Raw genomic sequence first — 19,447 nt, 5'->3', positions numbered from 1 at the left:
TCAGCCAGAACACCAAAGCAGTCAAAGAGCAAAACACTAACAACCACTTATAACAACATAGCAACGTCCTGGCAACCACCCACAACATCCTAGCATAGTGACAGCAACTTTTGCATGGGCAAGCACCACTCACATTTTCTTTAGAAAATGTTTAAATCCAGTTGTTTCATAAAAGATGAAAGGTGCAACTGCTGAGCTGTGAGTGATTTGGAGAGCATTATACGAATGAGGGAATGCACCAAATATCATACAAGCAGAAACCCTTAAAAAACACAATAGTGTTCCTGTCTCTTCCTACAAGTCATTCCAAAGAATGACATTTGATATCGGTTCATATCCGTCTCCTTCACAAACCACCTAATGGGTTTCAACTTGTATACAGTGATATTAACAACATGAAGATGGAAAAAGTGACTTCCAGCCACATTAACGTGCACTAGACTGCTTCGTTTGTGGCACAAATCTGCCCCCTCACAATGGACACAATAGAACTCATTCTGCTTTTCTAAGCAACCCACTGCCATGCCTGGTTAGAGAGCATGCACCTTACTTCCTGTCGGAATGACCAGCAGAATCCATGAGCCAACAGATTCCCGCGGCTCAGTCCTGCCGGCTCGGAGGATTGGGTAGGAAGCATTGTTCGTGGGCAGCAAGGCTCAGGAGTGATTTTACCTGTCGCACCATGTGTTCATTGGGAGCGATGATGGAAGTCGCATTAGGACACATCAGAAAAAGGGCCTGAGTGATTCAGCCTTGATAACAAATGTATGCATCACCCTGCCTGTAGAACCAAAACAACCAGCAATGCCAGACAGAAAGCAGGGCAAGCACACACACCGACTCTCGTCCAAATATTATACTTGAAGGCATGCTGTGAATGAGTCATGTTGTGCATAACTCTTTTAAATAGCTGGGCCTTTAACAGCTTTAATGATTTTTTTCAATTTTCATTGTACATGTGTGTTTGTGTAAAAATGTATGTGTGTATATATATATATATATATATATATATATATATATATATATATACATACACACACTCACCTAAAGGATTATTAGGAACACCTGTTCAATTTCTCAATAATGCAATTATCTAATCAACCAATCACATGGAAGTTGCTTCAATGCATTTAGGGGTGTGATCCTGGTGAAGACAATCTCCTGAACTCCAAACTGAATGTCAGAATGGGAAAGAAAGGTGATTTAAGCAATTTTGAGCGTGGCATGGTTGTTGGTGCCAGACGGGCCGGTCTGAGTATTTCACAATCTGCTCAGTTACTGGGATTTTCACGCACAACCATTTCTAGGGTTTACAAAGAATGGTGTGAAAAGGGAAAAACATCCAGTATGCGGCAGTCCTGTGGGCGAAAATGCCTTGTTGATGCTAGAGGTCAGAGGAGAATGGGCCGACTGATTCAAGCTGATAGAAGAGCAACTTTGCCTGAAATAACCACTCGTTACAACCGAGGTATGCAGCAAAGCATTTGTGAAGCCACAACACGCACAACCTTGAGGCGGATGGCTACAACAGCAGAAGACCCCACCGGGTACCACTCATCTCCACTACAAATAGGAAAAAGAGCACACCAAAATTAGACAGTTGAAGACTGGAAAAATGTTGCCTGGTCTGATGAGTCTCGATTTCTGCTGAGACATTCAGATGGTAGAGTCAGAATTTGGTGTAAACAGAATGAGAACATGGATCCATCATGCCTTGTTACCACTGTGCAGGCTGGTGGAGGTGGTGTAATGGTGTGGGGGATGTTTTCTTGGCACACTTTAGGCCCCTTAGTGCAAATTGGGCATCGTTTAAATGCCACGGCCTACCTGAGCATTGTTTCTGACCATGTCCATCCCTTTATGGCCACCATGTACCCATCCTCTTATGGCTACTTCCAGCAGGATAATCCATCATGTCACAAAGCTCGAATCATTTCAAATTGGTTTCTTGAACATGACAATGAGTTCACTGTACTAAAATGCCCCCCACAGTCACCAGATCTCAACCCAATAGAGCATCTTTGGGATGTGGTGGAACGGGAGCTTCGTGCCCTGGATGTGCATCCCACAAATCTATGTTCAGGTTAACAAATCTATATTAAGATATAAATCTATATATATCTTAAACATAAAATAAGATAATGGCTGCTTGGTTTAAAGTTTGAATTCTATATATATCTATATACCTGAACCTTTATATATATATATATATATATATATATATAATGTAATATAAGTGTATTACAAAGTTCCATTTGCATCCCATATACTGTATATGTGCTTTCATTCTCTCGAACATACATAAACATAATGTCATGCATTTGTGGACATGACAGTCATTCTGTTATACAAGCTCATGAACTTTGTGTATGTAATAACAATGCCAGTGGCAAAGAATGAGAAGGATTTAAGAGAGATTGGATAAACAGAGTTCCTTGCCGTAACCTCATTTTAGATTATCTGTCTGATATCAGGTAACAACAGTATTATCACAAACATCTTGTTTATAGTTTACCTACATGCTGGCATAAGGTTGTATAAATAAAATATGTTGAACCCACAATCTTTTAAAATATTTCTCATCTTGTAAGCTTATTGTCACAACATTATTTTTCCACCGGTACTTACATAATATGTCCAGCAGGGGACAGTATTATTTCCAATACCAGGTTCGAAAGTTTTCATGCAAAGAAAGTCTGGGTAATTACTAAGAACAAACACCCACAAAAGACATCATCCTAGGGGTCAAACGTTACAAGGGCCATGGGTCATGTAGGGGTCTTTGTAAAAACAACCTCTCACCTCTGCTTTCACTATAGTCACTATAACAGGTTTTGTGTCTAAGCAGCAAAGACAAGGATACAAATTATTACAAAAAACAGGAAGTGTAAACCACTAACATTGAGACATAACTTAACAGCCTAGTTAACCTTACCTGCCAGAGTTTATACTCAAATAATCTCAGTTTAAACCAGTCGAGACTGCTTACACTTAACGCACCTGGCTTTTCAAAGAGAAGCAGTTACAGATTCTGTCCCTCGAGCACGTCTATCTTCAGTCAAGCTGTTTGGTTAAATCTTCCATAGCCTAAACACATGCCTCTTGTTTGGAATGCTTGTTTAGATTGTGCTTGTGTGTGAGGAAGACCCCCCTACAACCAACATGGGGATAAAACAGCAAGTCTGTTTTCCTCTTTGCCTTTTCCACTATTTTAACTTAATTAAAATCAGACTGAATGGGTTGCAGCTGTTATAGAGTTAATAGTCTGATTTTTATCTTGAGATAAGCTGACTTCACTAGGACAAGAGGAGAGTAAAAACACAGCAACTTTATCATCAAGATAATTAACAATTTGAAGTATAGATTCATTTATAGAATAATATATATATAGTATTAAGTATAGTATATACTAGAAAAGTATTCTGGGATCTCTTTCTCTGGAACATTAAAAACAGCTCTGATTATCTTAGAATTGAGAGAGAGAGAGAGAGAGCGCGAGAAAACATTAGCCATATGTTCACACACTCGCACACATGCGGCCTACACAAAACAACAAACACAACAACGTGCAATTTGACACATTTCATTAACAGCATACATACAAGCATACATACAAGCACAAACACATACATACATGTATCCACATATATAAGGTACAGTAGATTAATTTTGAACTACCGGTACATATAAATGCAAGTAACTTTTTACACTGTATCCATTGTTTGCACCACTTTGCGTTGTTTGCAGTTCTTCACTGTACTTATTTGTCAAATCTTTGTATTTATTACATGGCTCTCTGGAATTCTCGATTCTGACTGGTCAATGGCACCATCCAGGGGTCTGATATTGCTCCGTAACAACCGCATATTCACGTATCAGACCACATCCTGGTTATGCGAGGCACCGTTCCTGCTTTTCAGATCACTGTGAAACCTCTCCAAATAGGCTAATAAAATAATTTCAACACAAATCAATGTTTCATGTGAATTTATTTTGGCAAGTAGTCTTTTCATAAGATGCATAATGAGCAGTCAGACGGTCATTAATAAAATAAAAAAAAATACAAAAACACCAAAATAACTCGCAAATGATGACGCAAACCAGAGGTGGATTTCAGCTGTTCAAAAATGTATTTCTTCTCATTTATTTACATATTTTCAACACAAATCAAGGTTTCATATACATGTATTTATTTATATGGTTAATAGCTGTGTAATATGTGGACAAATATACAGTCAGCCGGTTGTTTTCGCAAAATAAACTCCAAGCGGGGGGTCCTGATCACCTCGGGTTGTACATTATCCCTAATATATTGTGTACCGTTACGGAGTATTTTTTTTTGTACTGCTTTAAATTTATTGCATACCGTGACCTCTGCCTTACCGTCATTAATATTTTACACTGTATAAAATGCTTAGTCAGGTCACCTAAAATGTGCTTCATATGGTAACATCAAAATTATTTGTTTTTATTGGAGTCAAAAATGTTATTTAAAATCAACTAAATAAACATGACAAATAGGGTTAGACCATAGAAATAGATCCTTTAGGTTACCATTATGTTTACAGTGTATTATGCACTACGTGCTAACTTTGCACTAATTGCACTGTGGGTCCACATTAACTTTATTTTGGTTTGTTGTAATAAGAACAATATAGAGTGCAATAAAAGTATATTGTTCCCATCGACACTGTAACAAGAGGTAAGCGGCAATTGTTACCTTAAGGAGCTTGATCAAACCTTAAAAGGGGTCATAACATGAGGAATCAAATTTTCCTTGATCTTTTCACAAGTAAGAGGTCATTGTACTATAAAAACATACTGTACGTTTCAGAACTCAAAACATCCTCCTCAATGCAAAAGAACATTTGTTGAAACCAAGTGCTTAAATGACTCGTTCTCTACTTCCTCCACATTGTGATGTCACACTGTGGTAGACATTTGCATCTGACCACCTCCACGACCGTAGCCGCGCCATTAGCAGTGTGCAGTGAGATGGCAGAGTAGGGAGAGAGCAGGTCAATCAAGAGCAGAGAGCCAATCAGAACAGTGTGTGTTTATTGTCAAATCTTAAAGGAAAAGCAGCACCAAAAACGAGCGATTCTGACAGAGGGTCAGAATAATTGTGGAACATTATCATGTTTTACCAATATATTACCTTTTTTTTGTGCAAAAAAAAGGATACTAGTATTATAAGTGAACCTCAAGAAACATTAAAATAATAAAACAAAATAATGACACCAACCCTTTAAAATGAGTTTTGTTGGTGTAACATAATGTAGTCAAGTTTGAGACATATTAAAAAATACTTTTGGCTTTAATCAAACCAGTTAATTTAGATATTACCAAATGAAGCACATGTTTAGGTTAACATTTTTCAGGTGTGTGTACATAAATCCAGGCATTCATCACCACAGCAATGAGACAAACCCTGACCCTTTTACAATTACATAGAATTTAACACATAGAGTGTCTACTGTTTTAAGTAAACCAAACCAGATGGCTTTCTCACAAAACTTATTTAATAAATCAACTCTCATCACTGCAAAGGGGAGGACTGCTTTGCTTTGAGAGTGGACAGACCAAGTCAGGGTGGCTAAAGGAGTTACACATGCTCTCCATACATGAAAGCCAGCATTGCTTTTATTTGGCTGCCCTTAATCCAAACCATGCCAGCATCCTGGAAACTCTGACCTGTCAGGAAGAGGATGTTATTGGTCCAAACAAGTCCAGTATGGGTGGCAGTTCTTGTTGGGTGGCTGACCAAGGAGGTGCACTCTTTTAATTTGGCTCATCGTGGATGTTTATCTTTGAGGAGAGCTCTGAGATTACTGGAAACAGATGCATTAGGAATAGCCTCATAGCCTGGTTGCATATTTAACCAAGAACACAGAACTGTCCTAACTGTCCTAACCTAAGATGTATTATAATATATTATGAATGCCTTATTCTATAAGGAATACTTTAAATGCATTATACTGTATATATCCACATACACTACCGGTCAAAAGTTTTGAAACACTTATTCATTCTTTATTATAGTTTTTTTTTCTTCACATTTTAGAATAATAGTGAAGTCGTCACAACTATGGAATAACATTAATGGAACTATGGGAATTATGTTGTGACAAAACAAAATCCAAAATAAATCAAAACTGTTATATTTTAGCATCTTCATAGTAGTCACCCTTTGCCTAGAAATTTGCAGAAATGTACTCTTGACATTTTTTTTTCAACAAACTTCTTGAGGTATCACACTCGGATGCTTTTTAAACAGTATTGAAGGAGTTCCCATCTATGTTGGGCACTTAATGCCTGCTTTTCTTTATTATTTTGTACAAGTAATGGTTTCAAAACCTTTTTAATTATTATTACATTTTTATTTTATAATGAAATAAATTAATATTTTGGCACAATTATATTTTTGTCTACAAAACTAATTTCATACAATTAAGCATACAGCTTCAGATCAAACGATTTTTAAGATCATGAGAAACATTTCAGTCGTGTTTCAAAACTTTTGACCGGTATGTATGTGTGTGTGTGTGTATGTATGTATGTATGTGTGTGTGTGTGTGTGTGTGTGTGTGTGTATGTATGTATGTATGTATGTGTGTATATATATATATTAGTCTACTGCATATATATGGACATAATACATTTAATAATCTTGGTTGCTTTATGTGTCATTTTATAATGTATCATCTCTATCCATCTCGCACAAGCCTAAAATAAGCTTTATTGGCCTAACCAAGGTATTATATTGTGCGGTATTAAATAACCTTACTCATACAAATAGACAAGCAATGCTTTGAATATCAGATTAGAATTAACAAGGTTGGATGCTTCTGAACTGTAATTTATAATCCGATTAGATCACCTTTTAGGTTATCCAGTCTGATTAATTTTGGATTATTTATTGCATGTTTTGAAAACAATAATTAATTGTAAGTGTACCGAGTACCAATTTACACTACTTTCATCATACATACTGTAAAAAATGCATGTATGAAATCATGTATTTGTTTTGTATGTTGAATTTGTATGAAATCGAACATTTTAAGAGTTTTGTTTTTTTGTTTTGTTTGGCAGTACCTGAGTTCCTCTTCATTTCTTTGAAAGTCAAGACTAAAAAGTAATGTAATCAACATCAGTAATCCATAAAAGTAACTAATCTGAATATGTAATCCATATTATATGTATTACATTATAATCCAACACAAAGTATAATGCACATTATGTTTTCCACTGGTTGCACTTTATGGCCCTGTGGCAGCGGGGTCAAGTGCCTGTCCGGAGAGAGAGAAGCAGTAAGGGCACTTACACCTGAGCTAATTTATTATTAATACCTGTCTCTAATTACAGTGAGCACGGGGAGAGAGGTATAAAAAGAGCCACACTGCCAGCAGAGGGGAGAGAGAGTCAGGGTCCGGAAGCCTTTATTGTGAAGCTAAAGTTTGTGAAGCTAAAGTGTCTTCCGGACCCAGAAACTCTCTCCACTCTGCTGGTCTCACTCTCCGGATGGGCACTTAACCACGCCACCGATGCCACAGGCCATTACTACTTTCACATACCTTGCAGCTAGTTTGGCATGTTTTCTCTAGCAAGTATGGGAGTTTGTATGTGCTAAAATTCAAATGAAATTCTTTGCAGTGGTTTCCAAAATACTGTGTGTCTGTAGTTATGGTATAAAGTCAAGAAGTGTAGTTCTATCTGTATGGCAATGCTTTGTTCACCTGGGCCTAGTTTCCCAACAACGATTGATCTTAGTGGATAAGAGTGTTTCCTACCAGTGATTTTACAAATGTTAGTTATTTTTTATGTGCGTTTCCCAAAAATAGACTCAACACGAACAGGTGAGGATGCGGTTTAAGTGCTACTTAAGAGTGACGCTGTCATGTGACAGTGCTGAAATATGAAAATTCAGCACTGCTAGTCATTGTAAGTTCATTAAAATATTATCCGTAACTTTATAAACATTTGTAAATGACCTCGTTAGAAATGTTTAAAGATTTTCATAAATATTCAAACTAATTAACTACATGATTACATATAATTTTACAACAATTTTGTGCAGAATGATCCTTTTCATTTACACCATCACTATTTCCATAATCAGATGTGTATTTGTAATATCTCATTTTCATAAATTGCTCTTTGGGTCGATATGAATGCTTCCCGGATCAATGAAGACAGCGGATACCCTGTGTATGATCCAGCTAATGACAAGCATTAATTGAATATATAACGAGGTTCACCGTGTTGCAGAGCACAAAATACAGAGACGCGAGGAAGGTGCGCTTTAGGGGCATTCACCAATCAATCAGAGGTGTGCTCTTTACTCACAAAAGTGATAACGCTAACAGCAATGCTATACAACATGTGTGATGAAAGCAAGAGCACCCTTGGGTGTCAGAGAGGAAAATGAGACAAGGATGATGAGCCAATATTCAGACAATAATCATGCAAGGTAGCAAGTCATTGACTTTTTCCCTTCTCTGTCTAATTTTATATAGTTGTCTGCAGCAATCATGCCACAAATAATCTTTTCACAATTTGTTGTATTTATTAATTATTATTATTATTATTATTATTAGCCTTCTCTCTGAAAACAAAAATAAATAAACAGGTAACATGGTATTAAAGTATAAAGTGTAGCTATACAGTAGGTATTTGAATTGTACTGAAAGTGTAATTTTGTGATTATCCTGCAGTTGTCTGCATAAGTCAATGTCCTTAGAATGCTTTTAATGCTGTAAGTGTATTCTAGAGCACTTGCAAATCTATGAGCATATTCAAGTTATGATGCCTTTGGGAAATGGGCCACAAAACTAAGATGAATCGTAAGATGGATTCAACGATCTACTTAGGCTTATGATGGTTTTGCGAAATGTAGCCCTGATCTCTCTCCCTCAATCCCTCTCTCTCTTTGTCACTGTGTTTTTGTTGATTTGTTGTGCTGTTCATGTTAGTTTTGTATTTCTGTGCAGTATACTTTTCTAAAATGCTCTAATGATGTAAAAGAACTTAAAAATATGTTGTGCATATTGTCCAACTGACTATGTACATAAACTCAACAAAAAAAGAAACGTCCTCTCACTTTCAACTGCTTTTATTTTCAGAAAAATTTACATGTGTACATTTATAAGACATAAACTGAACAAGTTTAGCAGACATGTGACTAATGAAATTAATGAACGTGTCCCTGAAGAAAGGGGGTGTCAAAATCAAAAGTAACAGTCAGTATCTGGTGTGGCCACCAGCTGCAATAAGTACTGCAGTGCATCTCCTCCTCATGGACTGCACCAGATTTGCCAGTTCTTGCTGTGAGATGTTACCCCACTCTTCCACCAAGGCACTTGCAAGTTCCCGGACATTTCTGGGGGGGAATGGCCCTAGCCCTCATCTTTCGATCCAACAGGTCCCAGACATGCTCAATGGGATTGAGATCCGGGCTCTTCACTGGCCATGGCAGAACACTGGCTTTCCCGTCGTCCAGGAAATCACACACAGAACGAGCAGTATGGCTGCTGGCACTGTCATGCTGGAGGGTCATGTCAGGATGAGCCTGCAGGAAGGGTACCAAATGAGGGATGAGGATGTCTTCCCTGTAACGCACAGCGTTGAGATTGCTTGTAATGACAACAAGCTCAGTCTGATGATGCAGTGAAACACTGCCCCAGACCATGACGGACCCTCCAGCACCAAATCAAATCCGCTCCAGAGTACAGGTCTCGGTGTAACGCTCATTCCTTCGATGATAAACACGAGTCCGACCATCACCCCTGGTGAGACAAAACTGCGACTCGTCATTGAAGAGCACTTTTTGCCAGTCCTGTGTGGTCCAGCTAAGGCAAAGTTGTTGCCAGTGATGTCTGGTAAGGACCTGCCTTAAAACAGGCCTACAAGCCCTCAGTTCAGCCTCTCTCAGTCCATTGCGGACAGACGGAGCAATGATGGAGGGATTGTGTGTTCCTGGTGTAACTCGGGCAGTTGTTGTTGCCATCCTGTACTTGTCCCGCAGGTGTGATATTCGGATGTACCGATCCTGTGCAGGTGTTGTTACACATGGTCTGCCACTGTGAGGACGATCAGCTGTCGTTCCTGTCTCCCTGTAGCGCTGTCTTAGGCGTCTCACAGTACAGACATTGGAATTTAAAACCACTTAAAAACCAGTGTCCTAAAAAAGGGACGTTTCTTTTTTTGCTGAGTTTACACAACTAAAAGTCGCTCTCCTCTTTCTCTTTGTCTCAGTGTTATTTTCCTTCTCTAGGGCAGACATTCCCAGTATGGCAGACTGCACTTTTCAGAGCTCACTCACTTTCCTTCGCATCACATTGGCTCCTGTTGTTTTTGCGGGGCACAACTCTGTTGGTGGGGGTGAAGTCTGGCTCAAAGATGGTTACCCACTCTGGCAGTGTCTTCTGTGTTTATGGTAATGGCAATGGGCAAATACGTAGAGAAATCATCACCCCTTTTTTTTCTGCCCTAGATACTGACTTCAGCTTGTTTCAGGATTTACACCATGCCTGCTTTGAGACAGGATTGAGTGAATCAAGTTGAAAGGATTCAGAAATTGACAAGAGTTCTGGAACTCTTTACAGCAATGCCTGAGCATGGCCTATAGAAATGACAAGGTCTCCATCATATCTAAAAAATTAAAATTCCTTAATCATTTACTTACACTCTTATCGCTTGAAACCCATATGCCTTTCTTTCTTCAGTAGAACACAAAAGAAGGTTAGGCAGAATGACAGCCTGTCACCTTTCACTTTCATTGTGTGGAGGAAAAAAATTCAATAAAAGTGAATGGTGACTGAGGCTGTCATTCTGTCTAACATATCCTTTAGAATTCATGGAAGAAAGAAAGTGATACAGATTTGAACATTTAAAGAGTTAATGACAGAATTCTAATTTTTAGGTGAACTAATCTTTTAAGCAATGTGTACAGGATTGTTTGTGTTCTTCATTTTGCACTAACAAAGAAAGTTAGTAATGCAATGGGTTTATGTTGCATATTAAACACACTCTACTGCAACATTAAAAATGTGTGTCAAAACCTGAGTAGATCGCTAAATGATAACTTAGAGCCAGAGAAAAGACAGCAATGAGCTTGTTCATCCTGTTCTGCATTTTATGATTATCACTACACCTTGCTGGTTAATGCTGTGTGTTTTTTTTTTTTAAATATATCATCTTATATACAATTGTCAATTTTTATGTCAGGAAATGATGTGGTAAAGTTTACCTCTATTTATACACTTTATATAAATGGCTTTATTAGAGGTTATCTATCCAAACAGAAAAAACAACCACAGATTTCTCAAGATTATGTTTATCGGGAGCCTGGGTAGCTCAGCCAAAATTAATGCTGACTAACACCCCTGGAGTTCACAAGTTCGAATCCAGGGTGTGCTGAGTGATTTCAGCCAGGTCTCCTAAGCAACCAAATTGACCCGGTTGCTAGGGAGGTAGAGTCACATGGGGTAACCTCCTTGTGGTCGTAATTAGTGTTTCTTGCTCTCAATGGGGTGCATAGTAATTTGTGCGTGGATCGCAGTGATTAGCATGAGCCTCCTCATGCGGATTCTCTGTGGTGTCATACACAATGGGCCACATGGAGGCAATTGAGACTTGTCCTCCGCCACCCGGATTAAGGCGAGTAACCGCGCCACCACAAGGACCTACTAAGTAGTGGGAATTGGGCATTCCAAATTGGGAAGTCAAAAACTGACATAATGTTCCTATTAAAATTTGTTAAATAACATAAGGAAGCATGATGGCATGGAAGTCATGCAGGTGGGTACAAATGGGCATGTAAGCTCTGATCTTCATAAAAAATCTTACATTTTGTAGGTGTGAATGGAACATGAGCAACCATACATCGGACTTAAAAGCATTTCTATCTTATGTGCCAACTGCTTGGCATGCTCCAGGGAAATGGAACGGATGTAGTCTGAACCAAGAACATGTTGGGAGCACATGTGTTTGTACATGTAGCATAGAAGTAATACTTTTTTTTTTCTCTGAACTCTTAACAGTGAAAAGATAAATAACTAGAAAAGAAAGGTAAAAATCTGATATTACAGTATAAAATAAGTCCTGTTAAATTTTTGGGTCTCTTTCTTTTCTTACATCAATGGAAATGAGTCATTGTCTTTTTAAAAGGCTTCTAGATAAGATTCCACAACACATTTCTAGAAAGTAACAGTTTTAGGATTAGTGTGTGTGCGTCTGTGTGTGTATATATAGTAAAAGCTTTACTCTAAAATCTTTTTCCAGTTCATCCAAGTCATACCAGTTCTTGAGACAGGTCTTCATGACCAACACAAAGCTCTCTTTTCTGCACCCTGCCCCAGAGCTCCATGATTGGCAGCCTCAAATGGCCAGAAAATTTATATCTAAGGGGTACGAACACCATCTCCTTTCCTCCTTTCCTTCTAGCATTGTATAGAACTGCTCTTTACCAAATTACTTCTCTTGTATTGCATACATCTCAAATAGTAATACATTTGTCTTCTAAATGCCTATATATACTTTATCAAGGCTCAACCGTAAGGAATGCCAGTGTGAGAGAGATTCAAGCAAGCTGAGGGAAGTGTCACTTGCCCTATACATCCAGTTTCACCACATCTCATGTTCATTGCAAACTCAAACGTGTTGCAAACTTCATGTGGTATTTTTTGGTGGATTGAACATTGTTGTTGTGAATTCTACTGACTTAAATATCTCCTCAAGGTAAAGTTATGTAGCTGATTAACATAGATGAGGTTTTGACAAAAACTGCAAGAATGGATCCTGATTATCTTGGAAGCATCAGTTAAATGATTTAACAACAGTTATATACTGTAAGTTAGAGTATCATAAACCAATAACTGAATGATGCTACATTTGAATGATGCGCAAAGCTGCCGCCTATGTAGAGAGTTCCAAATCTCTTTTAAGAGGAATCATTTCAGTAAGGATGCTTCCATAGAAGGCAGCTGCCTATGTAGGCAGGAGAGAGCGAAGCAGCTCACTAAGTTTTGGAACATACTCATGAAGTAAGAAAATAGTTGTAGAATTTCCATTTATGCAAAATAAAAAACATTAATAAATAATTTGTTGTTGATTGTTTACTTTTTTGTTGTAAAGAAAACAATGTTTATTGAAATATATAAATACATTTATTTCTGATGTAAACATATGTTGCAAAAAATATGTTGGGGTTAATGAAAATATTGGCAGGCAAAGTGCTAATCTGATGTACTGGCTCGACCAGGCAGCAGACAAAATCCTTATTGTTGAGTTTATGTTGCTTAAATGTATTTTTAGCACACACACACACACACACACACACACACACACACACACACACACACACACACACACACACACACACACACACACACACACACACACACACACAAAAAAAAAAAAAAAAAAGAAAGAAAACTTGCAGAAACAAACAGAACTTGAATTTAGTTTTGTTCACAATTCCTAATTCCAAAGTACAATCTTTAGGAAATACTGCCTGCACTGTTATTTTGCAGACTCTCAAACTGGTTGTGTTTGATCAGGCAGTGCAGTCAATATGGTATAAATACATTACATTGGTTGCTATAGTAATGACACAGCGTTAGCACAATTCCAAGTGACTTTCTTCAACAAAAACAGAGTTGCGAGAGTGAAGAGACAATGGAAAACTTGACAGATAAGGCATTACTGTTTTTTATATATTCACTACCTTCACTACAATGCATTGTAAGTGACACTGCATACACAGTGTGTCAAATAAAATGGACAGTTCAGATAGAAACAGAAATACAATTTTAATCAAGCTAGGTGTTGTAGTATAGAAGTAAAAGGTCTGTGCTAGTAATTAGTTTGCTAGTTTGATCTTAAACAGGATATAGCCATGAACTGTCACCACTGTGCCCTTACTTAAAATCAGATCTCGTCCCACAAATGAATGTGGCTTGAATTAGTTTTGTAATAATTAAAAAACAAATGACATGTGCAATATTTGCTGTTCATGCTACAAAAAAAAGCCTGATCTCATTAAATTTATGTGAACATGACAACATTTTTACAATTAAAAATGTAAGTGCTGTATAACGCGTTTGGCTCTCAGGTTTCCAGTGAAATGTCCAGCTGGGTGCGCCAAAAATGACTAAAATGAGGTTTTAAGGTGAATTTTAGATGGATGATTTTAAAATATACCTCACTAACGTAAAACTTTTGCCTGAACCTAAGCAACAGTGTTTTAAAATATAAACGAGATGTTTAAAAAAGACATTGTTACTAAATCAATGCCTAAACCAAACTATTATTGTTTTAAAATGCAGAAGCAAAATGAAAAATCAAATTTTCTGAGCCAACCATATCATTTCAAGCCGCTTCTATTACTTTGTTATATCACATGTCAGCATGCGCCCATGACTGGACTTGAACTGCAGTCCTCTGACTCGAAGTCCAACGCCCTAGCAGGTGAACTACCGCACAAGCAAAATATGTTGGAACAAGTGTATATATGTAGGTGGGCCTTTTTTTTTCAAAAGATGCATTAAGAGTGTGTCGATATCATAAAATAGCAGGTTCTGAGTAACAGAGAGAAAATACGTAATTATAAGTCATATTCAGCCATTATTTGAGAGAAAGGGAATTAAACGCAGTTGTTGTAGCACCTCTAGTGTTCACCTGGAAACTGCAGGGAATTGTATCTGGAAATTGCATAAATGTATGTAAAGTCAGGTTGTACAAAAAAAAATAAAGAAAAACAGATATGAATTGGATGTGCCTGAAAATTATATATAGGCTGTCTGTGTATGGTACACAGCTAACAACTGAAAATGTATGTGGATCTATTTTTACTCAAAATGTCTAGACAAAAGGCAAATGAATGAGAGCCCTATGAGAGTGTGGAAACACCTGCTATCAGTTTGATTAGGAAAAAAGTAAAACTCAAGACTGTGTGACTATGTTTTTCTACTTCATGTTCCTCGAGACTGCATCGAGACTGCATTGAAAAATAGAATAATCTTTGAGAACTGTGTTTAAAGATATGAAGACCTGGGAGATAAGTTTTTCAGTTAATGTTCACCAACTTGGTTACTTGAGAGATTTGTTTAAGTGTGTGTGAGTGCATGTGCAGGTGTTAGCAGCCCTTAAGGTAAATTTACAGATAACAGTAATGGATGATGTATTGGATGATGTCAGTAGTGTGGTATGAACAGTCTCCACAATGGCAAACTGAGTATCTCATCACTCACCCTGCTACCCTTTAAGGGCAAACACTGGCACGCTCCACCGCAGTTCCGGCCTGCACATGGCTCCTGATGCTCTGACCCCTGCAAGTACAGAGAGACACAAGGGACAAGATTAAATCTTTCACTACTGTCAGAGCGCAGTGTCATTAAAATAGCAAAGAAATTGCAGTACCTGCACTCTCAGCACCAATAAAAATCTGCATTCAAATAATTTCAATGCATATACCTATAAAATATTTATGTCAGGATTTAAAAAACATCCGTTTACACACAAATTGATCAACATACTCAATTCAGACTTGTAATGTGCTTTTTTGTATGCATTTTTCTGTGTGAGTGAATGGCTTCCCTCATGAAACACTAGCAAAGGGAATTTTAGTATATTGTGCATAAACTATTATTATGAAAAAATTCAGTTTCAATTGCTAGAAGAATGGATTTATGGATGTGTGTACACGTGTGGCTTGATGAGTATACACAACACAAGAACAAGTTGAGGCATAGTTTGTAAAAGTGAAAGCACAGCTTGATTGATTACTCTAGGGTTTGTTACTCTAGTATCCATTGATCGGTTTCTCTCCCTGCAGGCCACAGAAGAAAGTGGTATATGATCTCACAGCTAAACAAAAGACATGGATTTCTGCCTGTGGTACAGCATACCAACCAATAAAAAAATAAGAGGAACGCTGGGACTAGAGGTCATGCAGTTCACTTAAGCTGAGATGATTAGTTACCCTATATGCATGGCAATCTCTAAATCTAACCATTCTTACTATAGAATGCTCTCTCTCTCTCTCTCTCTCTCTCTCTCTCACACACACACACACACAAGCTCTATTGTCCCTTTGCCCCATGCTGAGATCACATTCCAAAGCATGCCTGTCCCACTCTTTCCAATCATCTATCTCTTTTGAGTAATGCTCTTTCTCTCTCTCTCTGAAACCCTCCAACACACACACACACACAAACACACGCCTCTAAAATTGTATTGCTATAGAATGTAGCTGTGAACGTTTACACATTACTTTGGATTATCTACCATGACGGATTATCTACTATCAAAACACAAAAACAGCAACATGCATCAAAGACAGTATTAAATCAATATTACTCAGTGTGCATATGCAGCTGTTATACAGTAATTAACTACATTTTAGTTCATATGATATTCTGGTCCATAGATATGCCTTGGTTCCCTCCTTCTCTCCACTTTTGCATGTTTTATTGTTTGCCAAACGAAAAATATGATTACTAAAAAAAACAAACAGCACACCTTTTAGCACACACGATTTAAGGTGTCATTCATGTCCCTAGCACTAATGGTTCAATGAGAAGTCCCATGCCAAAGCGAAATACTATGGGTTAGCGGTCTGTTCAAATCCCTAACCTCCCGTATGAGCAATAGTAATAGTGATGCTTGCCTTACCAAACTCACCAAACCTCAACTGGATGCAACAGTAAGTTATATATAGCCTGTACATCAACATTTTCAGTCAAATATCAGATTCTACATAATATCACATCTTTTCCTAACCTATAGGACAAGCTCAGTGAAATACAATCACCTTTATTCAGAAGACCTGTGAACAATGTGATCAATGAAAGCTGCACATATAAGACTTGGAGCAGGACTGCTCCTGCTTGAGGTCAGAGGTCACTGGATTGCGTTTCACTCTGATTAAAGGATGAAAAGGTGCAGACAAGAGGGGATGAGGGCCCCATGAGGATTTGGACAGTGGGTACTTGGCCAATGGGTCAGGGGTGTTCGGACAGCCATCTAGAAAAAAAGGTTCTGCAGTGATAACCAAGACCTTATTTACAAATCACAAAGGACATGTGTGTAAAAGTGATGTAAGGCCCTTGGTGGAACCTGTCTCCACTAAGAGTGTCACATGACTCCAAAAAGCCTTTGACATTTCCAACTTATGACCAAATTTTTTCTTTGAAAGAGATTTTGGCTGAGGCAAATATCTGAGGGATATAGAGAGTGCAACCATGAGAATAAGTAAGAGAATGAGTATGGATAAAGAAAATGGTGGGACAAGAGAGAAAACCAGTAAAAAGTAGGTTAGAAAACTGGGATTGCCCTGGACGGCCATCTCTCTTCTATTGATCTCCTGTTTACTGCTAATTGCTCTGACAGAAACAGGTCAGAAAGTCTACCAACAGGAATTCAAAAATAAGTAGAGACTGAGAGAGAGAAAACAGACATCAGGCAAAGACAAATCCTGACCAAATACAGGCTTAGTGATTACTATGTAGTTGCTGAAAAGGGAAGAGAGAGAAAATGCTGGAAACCAAAATATAAAAGAATCTGTGAACATTGTACAACATGTGAGGTTGAAACAGAAATGTTTTTTTGTCCTGTAAAAATATCAGAACATCACAGGAAAATACTAGTAACATTTCCTGAAATTGGTTCCAAACCTCAGCATGTCAGTAGTCACCACCAGTGAAATGAGTGATTTATTGTTATTTATTGTGATTTATTGATTTATTGTTTTAAATTTGCTTTAAACAATATTTGTCATTTAAATTAATTCCTGTTGAATTGTGTTTTTTTTTTTTTTTTTTTTTTGACCATGTCCCATTCTTTCATTTTAACAAATTACTTCATTGTTTTATTTACAGTTTATCTTATTTCTGCTCTTTGTACTTTATGTACTTATTTGTGTGCTCTCTATGCTTTGGTAAAATTGTAATGTGCACAATCATTGTCAACTCTTGAAAACAAAATGTACAGTATGTAAAAAAGTAGTATTCAGTAGCAGTAAAATGTATTCATTGAATTAGCTGTAAAGGGCAGTTCACACTGTTTTTAAGGCACCTGCGTTTGTGGCACTGTGGATGGCTTTTTAGCACAAGGACACATTGGGCGTGAACAACCCCTATGTTACTTTAGATAAAAACATATTTTAAAAAATTTGCTTATGTTTTATTCTACCTTACAGTTAAAACTTTTAACACACAGCTGAATATAACCCTAAAAGAAAGTCAGCTAAAGAACATAGTAACCCTACCAACACCACTCTAACTACAAAACTGGCATTATAGAATCACTTGAAGAGCACAAAAAAAGTTTAAAAGACACAAAAGTCACAGTAAAGAGACTGAGAACATCCTTCCTACTATAACTACAGGGTTTGATTAGAAGGGACACCAGGGGGACAAAACAGAAATGAGTGGATAATCCAACACCGCTTTTTTAACTTTAAACACCTGATCATGTCCGTGTAGAGATCCTTTTGTCACGCTCTTTTCAGGCTGCTTAACCCACCTGGCAAACAACTGAAAGCAAGCCATTTATGTGCATTTGTGTTCCTCTCCTGTACGTTAAGCAAACCTGCACTACAAGGAGCAACAAGCCCCTTGCAATGACACACCTAGACATTCCTCTGCAGATTGTGCAGAAGAATTGAAACAGCTATTCGGAGGAGGACAAAGAGTGCAACTTAAGTAGAAATCACTGTGCACATATATCCAGACACAAACTCAGCTCTGCTGGCAAGACCAGAGATCCATTTACACACTTTGCAAAAGATCTTGTCTTCTGCTTTAGTGTTTTCCTCTCAAGCAACTTTTGAATTCAAGCCTGTCACACCTGAAATTTGTTTGTGCATGTTATTGTTTGTAGGTGCCTCTTCACCTTTAACCCTTATTAACCAACTTTACATTTTTAGTTTCATATCATAGTAAATTGAATGTGTTGTAAAGTCATTACAACATCCACAAACAAAAACCACAAAAAGCTTGAGGTTTCATGCCATATGCATCCTTGTTTGATACATGTACACCTGAGAAACACACCCTCTGAGTAAGGTTAAACTTCTATTTCCCCTTGCGCTAGAGAGATGTTTGTCTGCTCACATTCCCTCCATCAACTGTTGTCATCAATCAATCCACACATATCTATCTATGCATGGCAGAACAGAAAACATGGTAAATAAAACACCAGGAGAAGAAAGGGAAAAGATGTGGGAGTGAGTGAAGTTTATCCTGCTCTCCCATGACAGATGAACTGCTCCAACAGATGGAATAGCCCGAGGAAGCAATCGACTGAGAAGAATAGAGCAAACAAAAAGCAATGTGATATGAAGCTCATGGTTCATCTGTCTGTCTTTACCAGTCCTGTTATTATAAGGACTGATATATAGTGGGGTTTTTTTTATCTTTTGCACTATGATACTGTTATACCTCCA

General features: G+C 37.7%; 1 protein-coding gene across 2 annotated transcripts in view; it reads right to left on the bottom strand.

The window, feature by feature from the left end:
• LOC127651090 (collagen alpha-6(IV) chain-like) overlaps window positions 1-19,447 on the bottom strand; it is a 109,044-nt gene that overhangs the window by 48,834 nt on the left and 40,763 nt on the right. For both annotated transcript variants that reach the window (XM_052136816.1, XM_052136822.1), the window contains exon 4: window positions 15,252-15,329. In XM_052136816.1, the coding sequence (XP_051992776.1) occupies window positions 15,252-15,329 (78 nt within the window). The remainder of the gene's footprint in view (window positions 1-15,251; window positions 15,330-19,447) is intronic.

This window comes from Xyrauchen texanus, chromosome 1, assembly GCF_025860055.1.
Source record: "Xyrauchen texanus isolate HMW12.3.18 chromosome 1, RBS_HiC_50CHRs, whole genome shotgun sequence".
NCBI classification, from domain to species: Eukaryota; Metazoa; Chordata; class Actinopteri; order Cypriniformes; family Catostomidae; genus Xyrauchen; species Xyrauchen texanus.
Note: the sequence above shows the minus strand (reverse complement) of the source record. Positions and strands in the feature narration are given on the sequence as shown.